We start from the raw sequence: 27,089 nt of genomic DNA, 5'->3' as shown, positions 1-27,089 counted from the left end.
TATCAGTCATATGTTTGCTTAGGACAAAATCTTTTTGTTAAAGTAATCCTTTAATCATAGGAACCCTAGTGATCAAGTGTGATCTCTGCAGGAACCTGGCAGCAGGTGATCACATCCCTATAGCACCCCTACAGGGGAAATGAAGCATTACACTGTGCTCATTCAAATCTATATAATAAATGAAGGAGAGAAGGAAGGAAATGGGCGACGATGGGAAAAGATAAGGAAAGGAAAAAGAAAGCAGCAGTGGTGTTGCTAGCGCCGAACATCCAGGGCAGTGCGAAACCCCTGACTTCTGGTGTGATCTCTAAACAATCACCACTTTGAACTGTATTGGCGGAAACATGACGCTCAGACAGTTGGATGTCAGTGTCCAGGTGTCACTGCCACCTGTGCCCGTCTGCTCGGTGTGCCACTGAGAAGATGACTTGGTCGCTTAGAATTGGTGAGTATAAACTTTATTTTTTTTTAGGGGTTGGCACAAAGGTAGCATTATTGCTTTTTTTGTATAGGGGCCTTAATACTTTCTAAAGGAAGAATACAGGGTGCATTGCTATTGGGGTAATGGGTGCAATATTTGCCTTGCTCCTGGCACTGGTGGCACTTACCCACTGATTACACTTTCAGCAAATTCTTATAGGTTGCATATTCAAAAGAAAATTGACATTTCTGTATCTATTCCTCGCTGTTTTCTAGGTATCTGCTTGCTATCATTCAATGTTTGGCCTCAGGGAATAAAATGTTGTCCAGGCCCTGCATCAAATGTCATTAAGACTAAAGCAAAATGTAAAGAGACTGACAGATTTCATCACCATATGATAACACCATTCTACCATCTCATGCGTCGTGGAGTAAATGACTGCACTGATACAAAATAACAGAAACATCCACAATGTAGTCATTGTTGTACCATGCAGAATGGCCCGAGGAGGCAGCGGCAGCAGCTGATGATGATCCAGGAAATGACCTAATTTTGCAATAATTCTGAATTCTATTCCAGTCCGCTGCTCCAAACATGGGGGCAGAAGAATCAAATACAATCTACTTGGTTTTAGGATGGTACATGACATTCAATAGCTCAACGGAAATCATAAAATGTAGGCAGCGATCTGCTGAGCTGAGAGTTCATGGAGAAGGGGGCTCTCTGTTAGGACCCTTATTTATCAGTGAAAAGTGGCTGCAAACTGTCTGTCTCTCTGTAGGACCCAACATGGACGAGTCTCAATGGGAATTGTATAATACAGAGAATAAACGTAAAGTGTGACACAGTAAAAGGGAACCTGACATGTCAAAAAACACTATTAACCTGCAGATATGGGGTCAATTTGCAGGTGTAATGACTGCGCAGCCGCCACTTTGGAAGCCCGGCTGCTAGGAAGAAATTAATTTTATCCTACCCGGCAGCCCCCGGATTCCCGCCATAGAGGCGCGGCCAGTGAGACTTAAATCGCTGCTCAGTATCCAGCGCGTAAAGGCTGTAATCGCGCCCCGGCACTGACTGATTGCAGGATCTGCAGCACACCAGTGCAGCAACGGCTGTCAGTCAGTGCCAGGGTGCGGTGACAGCTGTCACTCATAGTATTCTGAGCAGTGGCTGAAGCTGGTCTGACCGCGCTCCTATGCTCGAATCTGCCGGGAGGAATAAAATTCACTTTCTCCCAGCAGAGGGGCTTTCAGTGCTGCATGCGCACAGCTTTATGTCTCTATTAACCTGCAGATTAATCCCAGATCCCCATATCTGCAGGTTAATAGCATTTTGGGATGTTCCCTTTAAATATATTAAAAGGCATTATGCACATATGAAAAATAAAATAATATTAGTCTCTATATATTCTCCTCCGTTCACTACGTGCTAAATATCTGTGATGGAGAGATCCTAAAACATGGAGAAAGGGATCCTAAAATATATATGACATCAATGAACAATACTGTACAATACAAGGTATTTATACATAGACAGTGCAAATGAAAAAGGACTTACACCATGTACCAAATTATTATGCAAATTGGTTTTAAGTGTCACAGGGTTTTTTTTTTTTCAGTGAAACCCATTGATGGTATTGTATCTCAGGGTTCTTTGGATCACTGAAATCAATCTCAGATACCTGTGATAATTAGTTTGCCATGTGAGCCCAATAAAAGGAAAACTGGATGTTCCACACTATTGAGCAGGCCACAGTTTTCAAGTAACATGGGAAAGAAAAAGGATCTCTCTGCTGCTGAAAAGCATCAAATAGTGCAATGCCTCGGTCAAGGGATGAAAACATTAAATATTTCCCGAAAACGTAAGCGTGATCATCGTACTGTTAAGATTTGTGACTGATTCTGAGCACAGACGTGTTCGAGCTGATAAAGGCAGAATGAGGAAGGTTTCTGCCAGGCAAGTTCCTCGGATTAAGAGAGCAGCTGCTAAACAGCCATTACAAACCAGCAAACAGATATTTGAAGCTGCTGGTGCAGTCCCTTGAACCTCAAGGTGTAGGATCCTTCAAAGGCTTGCTGTGGTGCATAAACCTACTATTTGGTCACCCCTAAACAGTGCTCAAAAGCAGAAATGGTTGCAGTGGGCCCAGACATACCTGAAGACTTATTTTCAAACAGTCTTGTTTACTGATGAGTGTCGAGCAACCCTGGATGGTCCAGATGGGTGGAGTAGTGGATGGTTGGTGGATGGCCACCATGTCCCAACAAGGCTGCGACATCAGCAAGGAGATGGAGGAGTCATGTTTTGCGCCGGTATCGGGGGGAAACAGCTGGTAGGGCCCTTTAAGGTTCCTGAAGGTGTGAAAATGACCTCTGCAAAGTATATCGAGTTTCTGACTGACAACTTTCTACCACGGTATAAGAAGAAGAATCATGCCTTCAGGAGCAAAATTATCTCCATGCATGACAATGCACCATCTCATGCTGCAAAGAATACTTCTGAGTCATTGGCTGCTATGGGCATAAAAGAAGATAAACTCATAGTGTGGCCACCATCTTCCCCTGACCCCAACCCTATAACCTTTGGAGTATCATCAAGCAAAAGATCTATGGGGGTGGGAGGCAGTTCACATCAAAACAGCAGCTCTGGGAGGCTATTCTGACTTCATGCAAAGAAATACAAGCAGAAACTCTCCAAAAACTCACAAGTTCAATGGATGCAAGAACTGTGAGGTTATATCAAAGAAGGGTTCCTATGTTAACATGTAACTTGGCCTGTTAGGATGTTTTGGAGTTAAATAGCTTTTTTGTTCAAATGAGCATTTTCAGTTCTTTAAAACATATCAAATGTTTAGAAATTCTACTGTGCCTAATAATTTGGAACAGTGCATTTTGAGGTTTTATTCATTTTGGAGATCATACTGTTATCATTGGGAGGTTTCTTCAATAAAATTTGATGTATACTCTAACGGGTGATGACTTTTATTAGACTGACTGTCATTTGCACCGACCACTTAGGAAAATCATAGAAAAATATCATTTGCATAATAATTTGGAATATGGGGTATATCCGTCTCGTCATCCTCTAATGCATGTGCAGTACTACAATGCTCATCCTCGTATGTGTATTAGGCCGGTTTCACATTTGCACTTTATAGCGCTGCGACGGCCTGCGCACGGCCGCCGCTAAGCCCCGCCCCCTGCCGGCTCCTTGCCCGCCCCATCCGGTCATTGCCGCCTACTAGCGCACATGGGCGCTTGCGATCTGCGCACCCTATCTTTAGCATAGGGTGCGCAGATCGTGCGCTGGCCGTGCGCTAGCAGGATTTTGCCGTGCGCTGTGCACTTTTAAAGGTACGCCGTGCGCGCCAAAATGCAACATGCTGCGTTTGGCGCACACGGGCGCACCTTCAAAAGTGCGCAGCGCACGGCAAAATCCTGCTAGCGCACGGCCAGCGCACGATCTGCGCCCCCTATGCTAAAGATAGGGTGCGCAGATCGCAAGCGCCCATGTGCGCTAGTAGGCGGCGATGACCGGATGGGGCGGGCAGGGAGCCAGCAGGGGGCGGGGCATAGTGGCGGCCGTGCGCAGGCCGTCGCAGCGTTATAAAGCGCAAATGTGAAACCGGCCAAGTCTGAGGAATATTAGCTGAGCTGTTGCAGGGCCGTACCACTATGTATGGTCTTTTTTCCAGAGGGATTAAATACTTATTTCTCACTGCAAAATGCAAATAAATGTATATAATTTATACAATGTGATTTTCTGGATTTTATTTTTGATATTCTATCTCTCAATGTTAAAATTAACCTACCCATAATATTATAGACTGTTCACGTCTTTGTCAGTGGGCAAACTTACAAAATCAGCAAGGGACCAAATACTTATTTCCTTCATTGTATATCATGCTCAGCTACGTTTTCAATTATTGTGCAGTCACTATATTATATTGGATATTTGTCAGTATTCAGACAATCTTTTACCAATCCACTGCTTTGCAGCATAATTTAGTGATTATATAGTGACCTCAGCTGTAACACATATAGCGCTATAAAGAAACAAGACGTGACCAAGGTCAGGATTGGACCTAAGCGTTGGCCTTTTCTGTTTATATAGATATTAAAAAACGGATTTTTTTAAAAAAAAATTCTCCTTGATTGCACATTGAGCGCTGCGGTTATCCACTTCATGTTTTTTTTTTTGTTCAAACAAATTGTAGCCAGGGAATAGGGGTTATCCAAAGTGGAAAACACATTTAAAGTAACAAAAAAGCACACAGAAAATCCAGAAAAAATGTATAAATTTCCCAGATCTTCCTCTCCTAAATTATTCATCTTCTGTAGTGATTGGTGAACCCGAACAGTAAAATTCGGGCTCCGTAACGAACACCTTCTGTTCGGTCATGGACCCTGAACACAGATTTCTCCAGGAAGTCTGCATTACTAATTGGGTTCGGCACCCCGAACATTGGGTGTTTCCCACGCTGCATGACAGCAAGAAACCTCGGCATCTCTGATCGGCGATAAGATTATTACCGCTGGTAAGAGCACTGCGGCTCCCACTCTGTCAGATGACAGCATGAGCCAGCAGCTGTGACTGGTGGTAAAAAGTTTACCTCCGGTCACAGGCGTCGGATAGGAGTACTACTGTTATTGTACAAGAACCAGACTTTTTTTTAACTGTTCGTCCGAACCTGCTGGACCCGGACATCCACGGGTTCACCCATCACTACTCTTCTGTGATCCCACTTTGTTTCGTATTATTAACTCAAAAATATGTAAGGAGTTCTTCTCTGGAGATCAGTTATGTCCCCCTCTTCTGCTTCACTGTCATGTGTGTGACAGTGCCTGCAGCAGAAGCCTCTCCCCACTGCCCTATCTGTGGTAATACAAAACGGTACTAAGTCTCACCCTGAGGCCTAATGTTGTTGGTCTTCGGAGCTAAGCTGAAGCTGATCAGCAAACACAGGTATAACGATCGCTGTTGCGACGACGACCAGGCCCGTGCGGGATGGGTGGTCTCTGAAACTGGCGCCTACATCAGCTGGACGTGTACTGCAGTACAAGCCGCCAGCGACTCAGAGGCCGGCAGCTGATGTCGTCATGCCAGTCATGAAAAGGGACAGGACGTCGGACAATATTACTGAAAAGGGCCAGGATGGGGGACATTACTACATAAAGGGGACATTACAGGGCCGCACATCTTGAAACTTGCACGGAGCCATAATATGCTGGTGTGCAATGTCAAACAACAAAATACAAGTCTTTTACGCATGTTCAGTGACAACTTACTCTTGAACACCTTCCAGAAACAATAATTATGAATGAATAATTATTTCCGCAACCACAAGAAAATTACATTTTCTGCTACAAGGAGCTTAGAAAATAGCACATTAGAAAAGGTTTCTCAAAAAGTCGCTAAGGCTATGTGCACACGTTGCGGATTCCGCTGCGGGTTTTTCCGCACGGAAACGCAGGTAAAACCGCAGGTAAAGTGACCTGCGGTTTTCCTGCGGTTTGGTCTGTGGATTTGCCCTGTGGTTTCACACCTCTACTATGTTAAAGGTGTGAAACCGCTGCGGAAACCGCCCAAACAATTGACATGCCGCGGTTTGTAAACCGCAGCAAAACCGCGCGGAAAAAAACGCAGTGAGAGCACAGCGTTTTTGAAAACCCATAGGCTTTCATGGTACTGTACCATGTCAGCGGAACTGCTGCGTTTCCGCAGGGCCAAAACCGCTGCGGAAACGCAGCAGAATCCGCAACGTGTACACATAGCCTAATGGAGACTGTACATTTTTGAAGACTATACATTTTACGTACCTTTCCTTTTTGCTTGAGCGATCACATCAGCAGCCCCTTTGCTCATAACCTTGGTGATGTACAGGGGGCAGTTGGCTTGCTTCGCGATGGTTATTGCACGGTAAGCTGCCTCCTCTTCCACCTGGAGGAACCGGATTCATGTCATCTAGATCTATTCTTTATATGTAAAAGCATAGCAAAGTTTACATAAGTGTGAAATAAGCTCAGTACCTCCTCCGAGTGGCTGAGGACATGGCCTTCGGGTCCCGTGACTCCAAGTTCTAGCAGACGCTTTTGTTCCTACATATCATAAATGATAAAACAGACTGCTGTGATATCAGCCCTAATGTTAAAGTGCACATTGATTATTCATATGGACGCCCATAAATTTCTATACAGCCCTATTAAATTCAACTTAAATAAAAGCAAAGCATCAACCTTTTATAAGTCATATTAAAGAGCCATATACTCCTCCATGCAGGGACAGCGTCAGGTCCGGCCTGGCCACCTGGCAATTCTGGCAAATATCAGATGGGCTGGGCCGACTGTGGGCCACAATGTTTGAAACGCTTTTAACAGTATCGACGTTCTCAGGACACCGATACCAATCATAGTTGTGACGGAGTACAGAGCTACCGGCTCCATCGCTTACTAATTTGGCAGTCCACAGGCTTCCTTCATGTCTGCAGCCTGCCAGAGGCCAGTTCCACTAAGGGGATATCGGCTGCACGAAGACTTCACTGCATCGCACTGCCAGCGTCCACTGCGACACCGGATAGAAGACAAGACGGAAACAGTGGAGGATGAGGAGTCTGGACTAGGTGAGGATAAGAATTTTTCATTTTGGGGGGCTGTGAAGGGACCATAATAGTGTGTTGGTGGAACTATCATTCTGTATAGGGGCTGTGGGTCGGACCATACTATGTGCTGTTGTGGCGACCATCATACTATATAGGGTTCTGTGGGATGGACCATTAACCTTAAAACTATTAGGGCAGGACTATCATACTATATGGAGGGCTATTGGGAGACCATCATACTATACGGGGGGGCTGTTGGGTGGACCATCACATTATATGGGAGCCATCATACTATATGGGGGGCTCTTGGGTGGACCATCATACTATCTAGGGTGCTGTGGGGTGGACAATTACACCATAAAGGGGACTGCTGGGGTGGGACCATCGTACTATATGAGGGGCTGTGGACTGGACCATTACATTATAAAGGGGGCTGTTGGGGTGGGACCATCATACTATATGGAGGGCTGTTGAGAGACCATCATACTATACGGTGGGGCTGTTGGGTGGACCATCATACTGTTAGTATTCAATCTTATATAGTGGTATTATTAGAAATATTGGTCTTGCAGTAAACCTTGATTTTCTCTAGGTAGGGTAATATTAGTAATTAATAGATATCCCCATCTGGTTAAGCGCGGGTACAGCATGGGTCTGTGTGCTTTCATACGCCAGGGCTAAATTTCAGTCCCAGTCTATCCCTCGACGGTGTTAGGGAAGGGGCAAACTGGGCAGAGGGACCAGTCACAGTGTCAGTGAAAACGCACACGTTCTGCTGCATAAAGTTACTCAGTGACTTGGATTCACTAAAAAAACAAGCAAACAATAAATCCTTCTCATCTACTGCGATCATCTTGGATCCAGCACATGCTTCTCCGAGGTCTGAAGCAGCACCGGAATTAGCAACATCACTGTTTACCAGCCACAGTGTGGCATGTGATTGGCTGCAGTGGTCACTTTACTTAAAGACTGCATCGTAGTATGGTAAAATATGATATAATCGCTTCCGGTTCCGATGCAGACCTAGGAGCAACCTGTGCTAGATCCAGATGGGTGACAGAAGGTATCAATGAGTTTTGTTAATTATAGTAAAGATTTAATTCTGTGTTACTGGCGCAGTATTTCATGGTTTGGAACCCCTCTATGAATTTTGCCCACAATTTGTCTACAACCCCAGGACAATATGGCTCTGCACGGAGCAAAACACAGCGAAGCACGGGGAGCCCATAGCATCCTATAGCAGGAAATATGCTGCCATACAGCCTCCTTTATACGGGGAATAAATAGGTCATGCTTTTTTGTCTATGGGCTGTATATCTAACTGAAGTCAGCCCCCTTCATTGCAAGGAGAATGAGCTGCAATACCACGGAATAGCATCATGGCTGACCCATTTTTGGAATCACAGATGAGGTAACCCCCTTAGATACAAGCAGAAAGCCAGTGTATACTGGCAATGCGGAAGAGTCCCAATATAAGGCTCCTGTGTGCTTATGCTGGGATGTGTGTAAAGTCATGACATTACCAAGAATCCTGAGCAGCCTCATAAGAACATACCTACATTATACGGACAAAAGAACAGGAAAATTCAGGTTTTTCCTTCAGTCCCCTCACCCTCAGTGTATAACATCCTGCGCCTCGCTCCTGGTATATAACATCCGGGCCCTCGCCCCCGGTGTATAATGCTTGACACTGTAAGGAGGAAGACCGGGCTGCGGGTAACTGCGCAATGCAGGGTCCGGAACTGTCGTGGCTGTGTCCAATGCTGCCGGGGAAAAAGAATCGGGAACCGGACAGGACCCTTGACCTGGTGAGAATGGGTGTGGCGAGACCCGGGGGAGAGCAGGAGCAGGCGCAGGAAAAGGCAGAAGGTTCCCGCCGGCAGGGAGGGAAAGCAGGGGTGCACCGCGTTCTGCGTCAAGGTGATCTCATTGAACGGGTCCCTATTCTAACTGCCTCATGTGAACTACTGGCTAATCACAAGATAAAGCCTATATTTATAGGAAGATAGGAACCTTGACTTTGGTGAATGGGCTCACATCTTTTGGCCAAATTTTGTGCTAAGTATCTCATATGTTTTTTCTAAATTCTAAAAGCCATTATGCTATTCACATTTCATATATTTCATATTTGATATGGCTTAATGCAATTGAGTGCAATCATTTCCTTATTTTGATATGTAAGCTGTTTTTTGGTATGCACCTATTCAGACTAGGATGTGCCATCAGTTTTTTCTGTCATAAGGAACAGAGAAGTCACGATAAGTGAAGTTTAATAAGACTGTTGTGTTATAGAATAATTTCACTGTTAATTATCTGTTCTCTCCCTGCAAGGAGTTCATTATTGTTCCAAATTAAATCGCACCGTTGTTAATCCTTGTTCTGCATTCCCTGCGTTACTGCATCTCTGTACCTGCTTACAACACCTCACCTCCATTGTATAACATCCAGCCCCTCACCCCCATTGTATAACATCCAGCCCCTCGCCCCCAGTGTATAACATCTGGCCCCTCACCCACCCCAAAAAGTCTGCCCCAAGGCTTACGTCTCCATACTACAGATGATACCAGAGGTTCCTACATTAGATCCCCATGGATTACAGTACCTCTTCAATAATGTCCCCGTTCTCAGCATGAACCTGCGCTATGGCTCCTAGATCACGAATAATGCTGAAAATCTCATACATCTGTGAAGAGAGCAAACATGACATTCAGACTGCTGAGAAGGCACAAAATATGTCAGCTACGTTAATGGTTTGACGAAACTGTACCTGAGCATCAGTGCACTGGTATCTGTCCTTGTACGCCATAAAGACAAGAAAGGAATTCACACCTTCAGAAAAAGTGAATGAGGATTTAATAATTATAAAGTGTCAAGTATAGAAAAAGTGCACTGATCTGACATCAACAGAACCTGGAAATGCTGAAGTCTCAGAGCAAAGTATCTTGGGTCTCTTTGTAACTTCCATAGACTTCAATGAATCCGTCATCCTAGATGTGTCTGCCACGGCCCTTAAAATATGTGGGGTTCCCAAAGGTAAGACTCCACACAGAAGACATTTATAGTATACGTTGAGCATATGGCCCCAATTCATCATTGCATTTCCGATAGTTTTTTTTTAAAGGGAATCTGTCACCTACTTTTTTCGACTATCAGCTCTCAGCACCGCCATCAGGGCTTATCTACAGCATTCTGTAATGCTGTAGATTAGCCCCCGATGTAACCTGTAAGAGAAGAAAAACGAGTTATATTATTGTGACGAGGTCAGCTTACGCTGAGTCGTTTTTCTTTAGAGTGGACCCTTTGGGTCGTGGCACCCACCCACCTAGGGCAAGCTGACCTTATGAGGAACCACTCCCTATACAGGGAGTGTAAGGGGCAAGACCAAGGTGGTGAGCCACCACGACTGCTGGCACTAGACAGCCGGCTCAAGTAGACACTAGATATGAGTGTCTGACGACAAGGACGAGCAGGAAGCAAGATAAGACAAGACGTAAGTTCAAGGTATCTTCATTAAGACAACTTCAGGATAACATGCAGTGCAAAAACGTAAGAACAAGCAAACACGGCAAGGTGCGTGCGTGGGCACGCCAAGATCCATAGCATGGTACGTGCCAGGTAGCACGCCAGGGTACAGGCAAAGGCACAATGGCATCGGACTCCAGACAGCTGGCAACGATCGACATGATCAGGGCATCAGGCTGCGGACATCAGCTCCGGACATCAGGCCGCAGTCATCAGGCTTACGATCTCTGGCAGCAATCGGCAGGTTCCGGGCATCCGGCAGGCAAACCAGGGTTCAGGCAAGGAGGCACGACAGATCTCAGGCATGGTGCGTGTGAGGAAACAAGGTCCAAGGGAGGATTCCAGGCAGGGTGCGTGCTAGGGGGGAAAACCAGGGTCCAGGGCAAGTTGCAAGGCAGGGTGTGTGTGTAGGGGACACGCCAGGGTACAAAGTAAGGTGCAAGGCAAGGTGCTTGTGTAGGGGACACGCCAGGGTTCAAAGTTCAACAAACAAGATAGGGTGCGTGTGTAGAGACACGCCAAGGCACAAGGTACAAGGCAGGGTCCTGCGCGTGCAGAGAGACATGCCAGGGTCAGGGTTCAAGGCAGAGTCCTGCACGCGCAGAGAGAGACATGCCAGGGTCAGGGTTAAAGGCAGAGTCCTGCGCGTGCAGAGGACACACCAGGGACAGAGTACAGGCTAGGACCTGTGCGTGCGAGAGGGCACGATAGGGGACATGGCAAGACCTGCACTACTTTTACAGAAGCACGGGGAGGTATATCACGGGGCAGGCGAGGGCCTGCGCGTGCTAAGAGAAGCACGGAGAGCACAGTGCAGAGACAGCGTGAGTGCAAGGAAGCACAGAGAGCATGGCTGGGGCACTGGCAAGCTGGACGGGCTGCAGCACAAACAGGCGGGCAAGACTCCAGTGAACCCGACTGGGGCATAGCAGGTGACACAGCTGTCACTGACCGACGAGCACGGCTGAGGCACAAGCAGGCGGGCACGGCTAGGGCGGGCACGGCTGAGGCACAAGCAGGAGGCTAGGAAGGCCAGGCGCATGCAAAGGGCACACGAAGAAACAAGGCAAGGCTAGGCGAGACACAAGGCAAGGCTAGGCGAGAAACAAGGCAAGGCTAGGCGAGAAATAAGGCAAGACTAGGCAAGAAACAAGGCAAGACAAGATACGGAACACGGAGCGGAACATAGGCAGAAACACAGAGCCAGGTCAGAGAGAGAACAGAGCTAGCAGCGGAGCGTAGGCCGAAGCCCAGAGCCGGGCCAAGGCAGAGCCTTGGGACTAGCGTGGAAATGTGCAAGAGAGCACGATAGGACAGAGTCTAGCAGCGGAGCATAGGCCGAAGCCCAGAGCCGGGCCAAGGCAGAGCCTTGGGACTAGACATAGAAATGTGCAAGAGAGCACCAAAGGGCAGAGTATGGAAAACCAGGCAGAGACAAGAAACATGAGAAGTACTACAAGGCTCAGAAAAGCAAAGACCAGACATTGCGAAACAGGCTAAGGCAGAGAACAGTAGAAGTACTACAAGGCAAAGCAAGGCAAGGACAAACATGGCACGAGAGACAACACAAGACATGGCATGAGACAAGAGGCAGGGTACAAGCACAGAGCATGTGCAGAGACGCACGGCACATAATAGAGGGAGCGACCGAGCAGACAAAGCAGCCATGCAAGGAAGCAACACAATAATCAGGCCCTGACCATAGGGAGGGGTGGTCTGATATAGCACCATAGCACCAGTACTTCCGGGTCAAGACCAGCGGAGAACTTTGGGTTCAGATCCTCCAGGATCATAGAGAGCATCGCTAGAACAGCCTGGGTAGAACCATAGAGCAGGTCACATGATCAGGAGTTCCAGGAATACAACGGATTGCAGAACCAGAGCAGGGCTGGAACATAGGAAAGATCACTGAACAGGGTTCCAGGAGTACAGCGGATTGCAGAGTCAGACAGAGACGGATGGTTACCCAGCAACAGCGTGCAGCCATGAGGTAAGGCGCGCGTGCACACTGCTCCAGGCAACTTGCGGCATAACAGACAAGGCGGACATGACAGACATGACAATTATACTCTCCCAGGGGCGGACCAGGTCCGGTTTTGGTCCGATGGGTGTCGCGGTCCGGTACGGCGCCTCCCATCTTCTAACGGTGACGTCCTCTTCTTTGCTTCCTGTCGCGGCTCCTGCGCAGGCGCACTGCTCTGCCCTGTTGAGGGCAGAGCAGAGTACTGCAGCGTGCAGGCGCCGGGAAAGGTCAGAGAGGTCGAAAAAATAGGTGACAGATTCCAGATTTGATGTGCGCCATCAAAAAGGCATCAGCCAAAACCGCAAGTCAAAGAAAAAAAGGGACTTAAAACAAAAAGATGAATTGGGCCATAGGGCTTACATGTCCAAGAAGAGAAAGACTCTGGATTGTCCATCTCCTCCTCCGATGACCCTTCACATGAACCCACTGCTAGATTGAGGTCTGACTATCGGCACTCAATATTTGGCCTTCATACGCACCTTTGTCCTTTACTAATGCCTCCATCTCTTCTTTCAGACTCTCATGCCAGTAGGTGATGTCTACATGGAGAGAGTAATCGCAGCACACCTTCCCATCCGCCCATTCTCTCCATTGATCGTAAGCAGAAACTAAGTTGATTCCAACATCAGGGAAGACATGGTCAACTAGAACAATATGTATATACAAAATAGATGCATTAGTTTTCTATTTATAATATTTACATTTTTTATTTAATGCCATATTTCCAGGAGAGAATATTTTGCTTCGTGGACCAAAAATGGCCCATGCTTTGGATTTTATGATCACCTTTATACACATAGAAAAATAATTGGCCATCCATATACGCTTCTGCCGTGTACTTACTTATCATCGTTGTGCCTCCTGACAAAGCCGCTTTCGTTCCTTGGAAGAAGTCATCAGCACCTGTCATTCCCAAAACTGGCATCTGCAGTCTTGTGTGGACATCTATTCCTCCAGGTATAACCAGCAAACCGTGAGCATCGATGTTCTTCACTCCACCAGGAACAATCAAATTTTCTCCAATTTGCCTGTATAAAAAAAAACTGACAACTAAAAAGATTCCAAAAGCAAAAAGGTTGTTGTTTATTGAAAACCACGAACATGATTTTCTATGACCATAGTTGAGTTTCTAGAACTTTTTCCTATTTCCAGTCTTCTACTGTATCAGTCAAGATAATAATGAAGGATATAATGCAGATAGAATTGACATCAATCATTATTTATAAGAAATAATCCAATTTGGCCTTTGTGGCCTTCATCAGATATCCAGTGTTGGAGATGGAATGGCTTTATGACGAGTATTTGCTAGTTGTAGAGCATAAGTTTCAGCAATTTCTGTCAGCGCCTTAGACTTTATTGGAACGGCGCTCGACCGTGCTACATTCCAGGGTACATGTTCCATTCCAATTCTTCCTACCTATGGGCTTGCAACTCATTCAGACATCCATTTTTCTCACGTATTATGAAAAACGGACCGATTTTTTTAATCAGAGTTTGATCAGAGTGTTTGATCAGTTTTTCTCGTACGTGAAGAAAAATAACAAAAAAAGTTTCTCTATCGTCTCCTTTCTGACAGTCCGTGAAAATTGGACCTCCCTCTGATGTCATCTCAGTGCGGTACAATTTTTGCACAGAGTGCGTTATCAATTTTGATCCACCCCTCATATCAATTCGTGAATTCGTGTTTTTCCGTGAACCATTCAGTCAGCGAAAAATCATGGACATGCGAATGGCACCATAGACTATCATGGATATGTGTGCTGTCCGTGAAAAATACGGATATCACTCGTATGAGAAGATTGGACATCTGAATGAGGTCTAAGATGCAATAACATCCACAAGCACTAATTAGGGTGATACTACAGATAAAATTGGACTTTTGTGATTAAGACCTTATTCCGAAGTGACTTAAAGAAGCCCTCCTCCTCTTCCCATCAAAGTTTATATCCTCTTAATATAGTGCAGTCATCATATTATACAGCACTGTGTAATTACAATTGCTCATTTTGCCTTTCTACCCAGTTGGTTCTTCTCTTATCTCTGCTCTATGTAGAAACAGGAAGTCTCTTATACCTGCATTTATTGCATTTATCATCCTCCTCTTCACCTCTTGACCCAGCTGCTCCCTCCTCCCCCCGATCCCCCGCTAGGGACTTTTGCAGTGACCTATGACTCATACAGGGAAAATTGACCTCCGGTTTCTACAAAGAGCTTAGAAGGATTCAGCTAGTAAGTTTTTAATCACATGGTGTCATAGATCTAATAGAAAAGAGAAGAATTAGCTGGGTAGAAGGGTAAAATGAGCAACTGTAAGTACACAGGGTACTATAATATGATGATTGCAATATACACTGCTCAAAAAACTAAAGGGAACACTTAAACAACAGAATATAACTCCAAGTAGATCAAACTTCTGTGAAATTAAACTGACCACTTAGGGAGCAACACTGATTGACAATCAATTTCACATGCTGTTGTGCAAATGGAATAGACAACAGATGGAAATTATTGGTAATTATCAAGACACCCTCAATAAAGGAGTGGTTCTGCAGGTGGGGCCACAGACCACATCTCAGTACCAATGCTTTCTGGCTGATGTTTTGGTCACTTTTGAATGTTGGTTGTGCTTTCACACTCATGGTAGCATGAGATGGACTCACACAAGTGGCTCAGGTAGTGCAGCTCATCCAGGATGCCACATCAATGTGAGCTGTGGCAAGAAGGTTTGCTGCATCTGTCAACGTAGTGTCCAGAGGCTGGAGGCGCTACCCAGAGACAGGCCAGTACACCAGGAGATGTGGAGGGGGCCGTAGGTGGGCAACAACCCAGCAGCAGGACCACTACCTCTGCCTTTGTGCAAGGAGGAACAGGAGGAGCACTGCCAGAACCCTGCAAATTGACCTCCAGCAGGCTACAAATGTGCATGTGTCTGCACAAACGGTTAGAAACCGACTCCATGAGGATGGTCTGAGGGACGATGTTCATAGATGGAGGTTGTGCTCACAGCCCAACACCATGAAGGACGCTTGGCATTTGCCACAGAACAGCAGGATTGGCAAATTCGCCTCTGGTGCCCTGTGCTCTTCACAGATGAAAGCAGGTTCACCCTGAGCACATGTGACAGACGTCGCGGAGAGCGATCTGCTGCCTACAACATCCTTCAGCGTGACCGATTTGGCAGTGGGTCAGTTATAGTGTGAGGTGGCATTTCTTTGGATGGCCGCACAGCCCTCCATGTGCTCGCCAGAGGTAGCCTGACTGCCATTAGGTACCGAGATGAGATCCTCAGACCCCTTGTGAGACCATATGCTGGTTCGGTTGGCCCTGGGTTCCTCCTAATGCAGGACAATGCCAGACCTCATGTGGCTGGAGTGTGTCAGCAGTTCCTGCAAGATGAAAGCATTGAAGCTATGGACTGACCCGCCCATTCCCCAGACCTTAATCCGATTGAGCACATCTGGGACAACGTGTCTCGTTCCATCCACCAACGTCACGTTGCACCACAGACTGTCCAGGAGCTGGGGGATGCTTTAGTCCAGGTCTGGGAGGAGATCCCTTCGTAGACCATCCGCTGCCTCATCAGGAGCATGCCCAGGCGTTGTAGGGAGGTCATACAGGCACGTGGAGGCCACACACACTACTGAGCATCATTTTGACTTGTTTTAAGGACATTACATTCCACTTTAATTTTGTGTGTGACTCCAAATCCAGGCCTCCATTGGATAATAAATATGATTTCCATTTATGATTTTTGTGTGATTTTGTTGTCAGCACATTCAACTTTGTACAGAACAAAGTATTCAATGAGAATTTTTAATTCATTCAGATCTAGGATGTGTTATTGAGCAGTGTATTAAGAGCTTAAACTTTTGATAGGAGTGATTCTTTATAAACGAGAAGTGGGCGGTTGTCATCTAAATCATCACAGCTTTCATTTTTTTAAAGGGATTGTCCACTTTTGTAAACTTTCTTGTGTATATTTGGGGTTAAAAATAATTTTTGCAATTGGGTTTAACTGAAAATTCAGCACCATGTGGCTAATACAGTCCTTTGGTCTCCATTCAACATTGATGTAGCCTGTGATCATAAATCAGTTAATAAACGCTTGAAAAAAAGATAGATAATAAGTCAGCTAGAAACTTTCAATGAGACTGTCAGAACAAGCTCACTGTCGGATTCTCAGTTAACTCATTCTGCAGCCAGTAGCACACATTGCAGCTCAAAGACTTTACAAGGCAAGCGCTGCAAAATATTTAATGAAACACAATTGCAAAAATGAATTTTAGATCAAATCACATGCATTTAAGCAAATAAAAAGAAAAAAAATATAACGGTGACTTTCATATTTGCTTTGGAAAAATACTGCAATAAAGACAAACCTTACTCAGCATAGCAAAGCTTACTTTATTAAGCCATCTTCAATGTATATATCTGCACAGAATGACTGGTCGTCATTTACAATCTTCCCTCCTCTGATCAGAAGTCTGTCGCTCTGCAGAAGAAAAGCCAAACATAATATACAGGAGGTCGCCCAGTCCAACATTCCGAGAGTGGAACACACACACATAATATGTGGATTGCAAAAAACTTTTACACAGGTAATAGAAACTATGTTAGGAAAATCTATCACATTACATGAGTCAGGAACATCAGGTCAAAAACAGGGTTAACCCCTTCACGACCAGAGGTATTTCCATTTTCGCTCCCCTTCTTCCCAGAATCATAACTTTTTTTTTTTTATGGCCGTGTGAGGGCTTGTTTTTTGCGGGAACTTTTGAAAGACACCATTGGTTTTACCATATCAAGTACTGGAAAAGGGGAAAAAAATTCCAAGAGCAGTGAAATTGCAAAAAGTGTAATTAAACATTTGCTTTTTTGTTTTTTACCATGTTCACTAAATGCTAAAACTGACCTGCCATTATGATTCTCCAGGTCATTACGAGTTCATAGACACCAAATATGTCTATTTTTTTTTTCATTAAAGTGGTGAAAAAATATCCAAAGTTTGGTAAAAAAAAAAAAGGTGCAATTTTCCAAGACCCGTAGCGTCTGCATTTTTTGTGATATCGGATTGGGTGAGGGCTTATTTTTTGTGCGCCGAGCTAACGTTTTTAGTGATACCACTTTGATGTAGATACGATCTTATGATCGCCCGTTATTGCATTTTATTGCAATGTGAGGGCTACCCCAAAAAATGTAATTCTGGCATTTTGAATTTTTTTATTGTTACGTCGTTTGGCGATCAAATTAATTATTTTTTTATATTGATAGATCGGGCGATTCTGAACATGGCGATACCAAATATGTTGTATATTTGATTTTTTTATTGTTTTATTTTGAATGGGGCGAAAGGGGGGTGATTTGAACTTTTATATTTTTTTAAATATTTTAATATTTTTAAAAACTTTTTCTTTACATTTTGCATGCTTCAGTATTCTCCATAGGAGAAAAGAAGTTGCAGTTGTCTGATCACCTCTGCTACACACAGGCGATGATCAGATGCCTGTGTGTAGCAGAAATGATCACTTGCAAAGAGTGCCGACAATGGGGTGGTGCTCTTCGCAATCCAGCACTGACAACCATAGAGGTCTGCTGGAGACCTCTGGTCACCGATGTGCGGGATTAGTAATGCCCTTCCGGGAAGTGCGAGTTAAATTCCGCAGTCAGAAATTGATAGGGGCATTTAGCTAGATGAACCATCAGAGCACGCTAGGGTTGTAAATCCAAAAGTTAGGAAAGAAAAATTAAAAGAGGTAGGAAGTAACCGACTTTAACGACCTTCTGACAAAAGATGAAGAACAAAGCAATATGTCCTGCAAGTTGTAAGCAAATGCCGAGCATTATATTCTGACGTTTCAAAAACTACTTTAACAAAAGCTCTAGAATAGATTAGATAACTATGTAAAATTATCAACTCATGTAGGTTAGCGTGCTCTGATGGTTCATCTGTGCTACTGAGCAATTTATTAGCCATTAACAACTTTTCATTGTCTGTAATGGTGGGATCAAAAAACGATAATCCCACCAACTCTGCATTCAAATACCACAAATGGTTCGAAAATTTGGTCAGGGCTATTTCTGCAATGTTGTTGTCACATTCGTTATAGTCTAACAGACTATGCAAAATACCTAAATCTTAAAATACCTCAATTTGGATTTTTTTCAAACTTTGAGCGACGAGCGGCACGGGTTAATGTCGTTTGATCGAGCTCAAATTTTGGCTATCTCAATATCTGGAAAGGGGAATCGTTTTGTGGGGTCCAGACGGACAAAATTCCGAAATTTTTCCCCCCCATATGAGATCCGGTCACCCTAGTGCACACGTTGCGGATTCGTGTGCGGATCAGCAGCGGATTTGGCCCTGCAGATTCGCAAGTGATGTACAGTACAATGTTAGTCAATGGAAAATAAAAACCGCTGTGCACATGCTGCGGAAAGTTCAGCGCGGAAACGCAGCGGTTTATTTTCAGCAGCATGTCAATTCTTTGTGCGGATTCCGCTGCGTTTTTACACCCATTCCATTACAGGAATCCGCACTAAATCCGCTAGAAATCCACAGTAAACCCGCAGGTAAAACGCTGCATTTTGACCTGCGGATTCAGCAGATTCCGCGCGGAACAATCGACACACGAATCTGCACCGTGTGCACATACCCAAAGATTGCCAGTCACAAATCATCAACTCTGATACCCTGAAGTTACCCTAACCTGTGGTGTAGGTACAAGGGTGCTGATGGGGCACAATCTTACAATTTACATGTTTACTATAACTTCCATTTCTTTATATATTAACATTTCCTACAAACATACGAGCACGAGTTCCTCTTCCCGACTACACAAGGGTCTCCGGTTGCACAATTCCCACTTGTGGAACAAAATGCTCATTTGCAGATAATGCCATTTAAAGGGACTAAATAAATAAGATAATGATGACCTATTGCTTAAATTAGGATTTATCATAATTGCATGATTTAAATATTTAGGGTTTTTTTTCCATACAACTTTCCATCTATAAAGAAACAAAATAAAAAGTCACTAGGACTAATATTAGCTGTCTACTTCATGCCGGGCATGTGGATATTAGCAGCCACCCTACTGAATTATACTGATGTATTTAAAGAGAATGCACTGCTGCTCCTGGTGTCCTGCACTGGCTGCGGAGCCGACATCTCATCGACCTCACAGGAGGCAATCAGTGAGCTCAGCGCCTCTGATGGGGTTGGTCCATCTACACTGGCAGAGCTGCTGAGCTCACTGAATGATCTGAGTGTTGCAGCAAGTGCCAGACACCTGGAGCAGTGACCGAGACTCACCCGTCAACTCGGGGAAGGTGAGTACGGCGGCGTAGTTTGTTATTTTTTTTTTTTTTTTTTTAAATAAAGTGCAATTGGGGCCCAACATTATGTGAAACGGAACAGCCCCTTTAATGAGCATGCGATCATCAGGGCACAGGTCAAAAATCATATTATAAAAGTAAGAAGGAATCTGTCACCAGGTGTGTACACTGTGCATAGGCAGAAAGAAACCAGTCAGTGGTAGTGGAGGGGGTGGACTAATCAGCAGCAGGTTTACTAGTCCTCTGGTGATAATCTCCTGCTGATAAAACTGTGATTTTCATTTAACAAAACTACAACAAGCAGTCTCAGTTTAGGTGGCAAAAACCTGGGGACAGATTCCCTATAATGCCATGGGCCCATGGCTTTCAATGTCCCATCCGAGTGGCCGTGGATAATACAACTTTGTGGTGTTCCTGCACAGAAACTGCCTCCCTGTGTATATCACGTGCTTCTCTTTGCTTGCTTTCCCTTAAAGCTGTATACGTATACCAGTATATATGTATTTATAGTGTAGCGCACATATCTTATCAAATGTCTATGTATCCATCTATAAATAATCCATCAAGTGCAGGCAATCACTAGATACTGGATTTGTGCTTTGTCTTTTGTTTTGTATATTTATTATCTATCTGTCATCTATGGATCTATTTTTCTGTCATATCGATCACCTATGCAGAAGCGGACACAGATAGAAAAGGGCCCAAGTATAAGAACAGTGGAGGGCCCTTTGCAGTCCAATAGCCCTTAATGCTCGGGCCCCTGTACGGCTGCACTATTGATATGTCCGCCCCTGCATCTATGTATTTATGTGTTATCTACCTATTCATTTTAGACTAGGGTCACGCTAAGGCCGGGGTCACACAATTGCAATGCAAGAAACTTGGGCGAGTCTCTCGCCTCAATACCCGGCATTCGGGACCGGAGTGTGCGACTGCATGTTTTTCTCTGCTCCGGTCCCGAGTGCCGGCGGCAGTGCCAGGTATTGAAGCGCGAGTTTCTCACATTGCAGTCGCAAGTGTGACCCCGGCCTAACATGGATTCTCTCATCCGAAAGAATCGGGCTGATTATGCAACTCACACTCTGATTACAAGTGTCGACATCTGATTATCTTGAATGTGAGAAAATGGAGGAAAAAATGTCTTCATCTTTTCCATTGAGTCAGTGCACGGAAGTCAGACTGCAGAAAGGCAGATTTTAAGGGATTCAGAGAGAGAATTGGAGGGATCCAAAGGCTGAATATCCTTAAAGACAAAAATGTCCAGGAAGGATGGGAAATCTTGAAAAATGAAATTCTCAAAGCACAATTGTTAACAATTCCGAAAAGAGGGAAGAATAGGAAGCATTTAAGGAAACCAGGATGGATGAACACAGAACTTAAGCACATGCTAAAAAGGAAGAAAAAAATTTTTATAAAATGGAAAGAGGGAGGCATATCTAAAGAAGAATATAATGCTGTCTGCAGAACCTGCAGGGCACAAATCAGATTAGCAAAGCTGACAATGAATTGAGGCTTGCAAGAGACGTCAAAAGCAATAATAAAGGATTTGGGGGATATGTCAATAGTAAAAGAAAAGTCAAAGATGCTATAGGATTTTTACAGGATGAAAATGATGAAATGGTAAGACAGGATGTTGAGAAGGCCGAACTTTTAAATTCCTATTTTGCATCTGTTTTCTCTCAGAAAGGAAATGTGACATCAACTGTTCTTCACTGTCCTATTAAGGGAATAGAAGAATCCAGGATATCTATAAACAGAAAGATAGTGAGGAAACACTTAGCTAACCTAAATGAATTCAAGTCTCCAGGTCCAGATGAATTACACCCCAGAGTACTGAAGGAGATAGTAGAAGAAATTTTTGAACCCCTCTCCATAATCTTTGAAAATTCTTGGAGAACAGGAGAAGTCCCAGAAGACTGGAGAAAAGCAAATGTTGTTCCTATCTTCAAAAAGGGGAAGAAGGTGGACCCAGGCAACTAGAGGCCGGTGAGTCTGACTTCTATACCAGGAAAGATCTTTGAACAAATTATTAAACAACATGTATGTCAGTACCTGGATAAGAATGAAGTGATTAAACAGAGTCAGCATGGGTTTGTAACTAATAAGTCATGTCAGACTAACTTAATTTCCTTCTATGACGAAATCACTGATTGGGTGGATCAAGGAAATGCTGTAGATATAGTATATCTTGACTTCAGCAAAGCATTTGACAAAGTCTCTCATACAATCCTTATTGAAAAAATGACTAAGTATTGAATGGACAAGGCAACTGTTAGGTGAATTCATAACTGGCTTAGTGATCGGACCCAAAGAGTGGTCGTAAATGGCTGCACATCCAGTTGGATTGTCCTGAGCCCTGTATTGTTCAACATCTTTATCAATGATTTAGATGAAGGAATTGAGGGTAAACTGATTAAATTTGTTGATGACACAAAGCTAGGAGGGATAGCTAATACTAGAGAAGAGAGAGAGAGGATTCAATAAGATTTAAATAAACTGGAGCAGTGGGCAGCAACTAACAGAATGGTTTTTAACAGGGAAAAATGCAAAGTACTACATCTGGGCAATAAAAATGAAAAAAGCATATACAGAATGGGAGGAATAGGACTAAGCAACAGCACATGTGAAAAAGACTTGGGTATACTAATAGATCACAGACTGAATATGAGTCAACAGTGTTATGCAGCAGCAAAAAAGGCAAATGCAATTCTAGGATGTATTAACAGAAGCATACAGTCTAGATCACGTGAAGTGATTATTTCCCTCTACTCCTCTTTGGTCAGACCTCATCTGGAATATTCTGTCCAGTTTTGGGCACCACATTTTAAAAAAGACATCAACAAACTGGAGCAAATTCAGAAAAGAGCAACCAGAGTGGTGACCGGACTGCAAACCCTGTCTTATGAGGAAAGGTTGCAGGATTTGGGATTGTTTAATTTGCAAAAGAGAAGACTGAGAGGAGACTTAATAGCTGTCTACAAATATCTAAAGGGCTGTCACATTGTAGAAGGATCAACTTTATTCTCATTTGCACAAGGAAAGACTAGAAGCAATGGGATGAAACTGAATGGGAGGAGACACAGATTAGATATTAGAAAAAACTTTTTGACAGTTAGAGTGATCAATGAGTGGAACAAGCTGCCACGAGAAGTGGTGAGTTCTCCTTCAATGAAAGTCTATAAACAGAGGCTGGACAGACATCTGACTGGGATGATTTAGCAAATCCTGCTTTGGGCAGGGGGTTGGACCAGATGGCCCAGGAAGTCCCTTCCAACTCTACGATTCTATGATTCTAAATGTCATCCGAGTGCAGTCCAATGTTTTCCACAGGCTCACTGACGTGCATGGCTGAGTGCAATCCGAATGTCACAACAAACGCGGCCATGCTGTGACATGCAGTGTGTTTGCGGCTCCGTAGAATAACAGTGATCTGATGTTTTGTCGGGCCGCACTGTGATCTATAATACAAGTTATCTGCACCTTCCCTTGTATCTATTTTTCTTTATCATCTCATATCTATCTAAATATATTTCTATCTAATGCCTCTCATGTCTTAAATCTGTGTTTTGATCTTTTTTATTATCTATCTTGAACAGAGGAGGACACAGAACAGCGCCCCTGTGCAAGAACAACGGAAGGTTCCTTTGCCGCCCAATAGTTCATCTTAAAACACCACTTTATGTATTTGTGACAAAATCTGCTTGCTACTTTAAAGGTAGACATGGGCCCTGGCCCCCTGTATCAGTATTATCTACCATCTAATTGTATTATCTATCTATCTATCTATCTATTATCTTTCTATCTATTATCTATCTATTATCTATGTATCACCTATCTATTTTCTATCTATTTTTATCTACGGCATCTGTTTTCTATCTAGCTCACACTCCCACATCATGTAACCTTTCCTCTGATCTGAAACAATACATTTTTAGCATAAAAGCACAAAGCAATCTAAATATAAAGTCAGATCAGCGGATAAACACAGGGAGGAAGGTCAGGGATGGACACAACCTCCAGAATCCAGTGATGGCAGAGATACAATGTGATACATGGAGGTAAACATTCCTTCCCTCCTGGAGATGGAGCCTCAGCCTGGAGTCATCTCTGTATCCTCAGGGTCCATACTCCCCCCCAGTACAGTCCTGTCCATCCATCACCCTCTGGTCCTTCTCTCCTTATTATTAGCTTTCTGGCTGCAATATACTGTATGTAATGACATAATTGCCAAATAATCTGTTGTCTCCTCGTCCTGCAGTGCAGACTGAACAGATTTATTTGCATTCATCAGAAGGAAATAATGTGACCCAGATTCCATACTGGCTCATCAGTGATGTCTGAGGCCTGGACTCACATAGGAGATAGGAGACCCTGGGAAATGCTGCAATAATGACCACACTAACAGGGACACAAGCCAGAGCGCTCCCCCTATGGCCCAGGCAGCCCATCTGTAGGCACAGGGGAGTGATGCCCCCCCCCACCAGTATATGGCATGCACAGACATGAGACCCTATAAAGCCATGTTGGGGGGTCCCTGGGTATATTGCATTTTAGTAAAGGGGCCTTGTGGCACTGACTCCTCACTTCTCATGGCTGTCTGCGTGATCCCACCTGCCCCCTCCCTGCAGCTTACACTGATCCTGGGGATGTTCTTCTTTCCTTGGTAAGACATCCTGGCTGCTCCCAGCAGATGAGGGGTCCCCGCCAGTGGAAGGCTCAGCTCCTGGGTGCTGTGATGTGGGGTCCCCGGTGCAAGGCTCAGCTCCTGGGTGCTGTGATGTGGGGTCCCCGGTGCAAGGCTCAGCTCCTGGGTGCGGTGATGTGGGGCCCCCGGTGCAAGGCTCAGCTCCTGGGTGCTGTGATGTGGGGTCCCCGCTAGTGGAAGGCTCAGCTCCTGGGTGCTGTGATGTGGGGTCCCCGGTGCAAGGCTCAGCTCCTGGGTGCTGTGATGTGGGGTCCCCGCCAGTGGAAGGCTCAGCTCCTGGGTGCTGTGATGTGGGGTCCCCGGTGCAAGGCTCAGCTCCTGGGTGCTGTGATGTGGGGTCCCCGGTGCAAGGCTCAGCTCCTGGGTGCTGTGATGAGGGGTCTCCGGTGCAAGGCTCAGCTCCTGGGTGCTGTGATGTGGGGTCCCTGATGCAAGGCTCTGCTCCTAGGTGCTGTGATGTGGGGTCCCCGCTGCAAGGCTCTGCTCCTGGGTGCTGTGATGTGGGGTCCCTGATGCAAGGCTCAGCTCCTAGGTGCTGTGCTGCTGCTGCCAGTCCGATGGGTGGGGGATGTGTCCCTTTTTGTTGTGCAGGGCTCTGTGGCTCCCCCTGCCCTGGAAGCAGCAATTACAATGCCAGCCTCATCCTCCGAGCTCCAGCCATGGGCCTCTCCTAGGGCCTGAAGCCAGCCCACCTCCCCCCACCAGAGGGCAAACAAAAGGCAGGGCTGTCATGGAGGATGATGATGACCCTGGAGCCACAGCGTCCCCCAGCGGTCACACAGGGACAGTGCACAGCACTCACTGCAATGCTGGCCTTAACTATCTCACTGCCACATGCCATCCTCCCAGCCTGGCAGTCAGGGGGTGAATGCACCCATCACCTGCTCCTGTGTCTGCAGGGACACCCTGACATCATGGGGAGACACCTGCACAATCCCAACAGAAGCTTTCTGGACACTGGGACACCAAACAGCTCCTTACAGTTTTCTGACACGACTTTACAAAAGTTTGGGAGTCAAATATGGCAACATCGACCAAGCGACACACAATTATTAGGATGTACAAAAATAAAAGACATGAAAAATAAATATATTATATATGATACATTGGAGATAATGGATATGTAGAATATACAGTGCATGAAAAAGATAATTATACAGATAGAAGGGGCGAATTTAGATGGATAAACAGGTGTATTAAGGAAGGAAGAAAGAAAGAAAGAAAGAAAGAAAGAAAGAAAGAAAGAAAGAAAGGCAGCACAGCAAAAAGATGCTAAAGAAAAAGTGCACTTTAATTAAGCCATGTGGCAACGTTCAGCTTGCTTATTTTTTAGATAGATATTCGATAGAATATAATACTACACTATTATATGTATATTATAGATAGAAATATGGAAGAGTGAGATGATATAATAGACTGACAGATAAATAAATATGTGATAGATACACAGATAATAGATAGATTGATAGATAGATAGATAGATAGATGGATAATAGATAGATAGATAGATAGATAGATAATAGATAATATATAGATGATAGATAGATGATAGATAGATAATAGATAGATGATAGATAATAGATAGATAGATAATAGATAGATAGATAATAGATAGATAGATAATAGATAGATAGATAGATTGATAGATGGATAGATAATAGATAGATAATAGATAGATGATAGATGGATAGATGATAGATAGATAGATAGATAGATTGATAGATAGATAGATAGATAGATTGATAGATGGATAGATAATAGATAGATAGATAGATAGATAGATGGATAGATCCGATCCTTTTGGTGCAGTACATGAAGCTTCTCCAGCACCTTTACCTGAGGACTCCATAGTGATGTCTTCTCCTGTCCTCTTCCACCTCTTCTGTCCTCCTCCTCCGCTGAGCCTGGCCCATCCACACTGCTGCACTCACTCCCGGACTCGCTGAGCCCCCCTGAGCTGCCCCTAGATCCGGACCCCTCTACTTTCCTGTGGACACTTTTCTTCGCGACACTCAGGGAATCAAAGTTAATAGTTTTATTCTCGAATGCCCCCTCCACACTGCAGAACATGCCCCCATACTTCTGCCTGGGCTTGGGGCTGCCAGAACCCAGCTTGGAAAAGTACCCGGGGACACCTCCATGATCTCCTTCCTCAGTCCTGCTCCTCTCTGCCATCGCTGCTGGATGTGTGACTGCAGGATAATCCGGAGTGAAGTCTCTTCTTGGTCTGCCAGGCTCAATTTGAGGAAGGGACAGTGTCTACAACGTGTCACATAACCCCCTGAGGATACACCCAGATGGCAGCTACTTGTAGAGGCTGCCTGAGCTGTCCAAGGGTGTGGTGCTGAAAGACCCTGTCTGCAACCAGAGACTGGAGCTCAGCAAGGGACTGAGGATAGAAAGAGATAGATCATAGAAAGATAGAATAGAGATAGATGGATAATAGATAGATGTCAGATAGATAATAGATAGACAGATAGAT

The 27,089-nt window shown here is 44.7% G+C and overlaps 1 protein-coding gene across 2 annotated transcripts in view; it reads right to left on the bottom strand.

Moving 5' to 3' along the window:
• The window catches only part of DPYSL4 (dihydropyrimidinase like 4), a 59,450-nt gene extending 32,653 nt beyond the window's left edge, over positions 1–26,797 (bottom strand). Inside the window, exons 1-8 of one of the 2 annotated variants that reach the window (XM_073546386.1) lie at positions 26,444–26,797; positions 16,971–17,059; positions 13,411–13,595; positions 13,047–13,211; positions 9,790–9,851; positions 9,625–9,705; positions 6,454–6,522; positions 6,244–6,364 (exon numbers count right to left, since the gene is read on the bottom strand). In XM_073546386.1, the coding sequence (XP_073402487.1) occupies positions 6,244–6,364; positions 6,454–6,522; positions 9,625–9,705; positions 9,790–9,851; positions 13,047–13,211; positions 13,411–13,595; positions 16,971–17,059; positions 26,444–26,782 (1,111 nt within the window). In that variant the 5' untranslated portion in view covers positions 26,783–26,797. Of the gene's footprint in view, positions 1–6,243; positions 6,365–6,453; positions 6,523–9,624; positions 9,706–9,789; positions 9,852–13,046; positions 13,212–13,410; positions 13,596–16,970; positions 17,060–24,535; positions 25,310–26,443 lie in introns of those variants that run through there. The other variant, XM_073546385.1, reaches the window with a different exon arrangement.
• Positions 26,798–27,089: the final 292 nt, after the last annotated feature.

This window comes from Dendrobates tinctorius, unplaced genomic scaffold, assembly GCF_039654945.1.
Source record: "Dendrobates tinctorius isolate UK_male_01 unplaced genomic scaffold, ASM3965494v1 ptg000147l, whole genome shotgun sequence".
Classification (NCBI taxonomy): Eukaryota; Metazoa; Chordata; class Amphibia; order Anura; family Dendrobatidae; genus Dendrobates; species Dendrobates tinctorius.
This window is presented reverse-complemented; position numbering and strand designations above follow the sequence as displayed.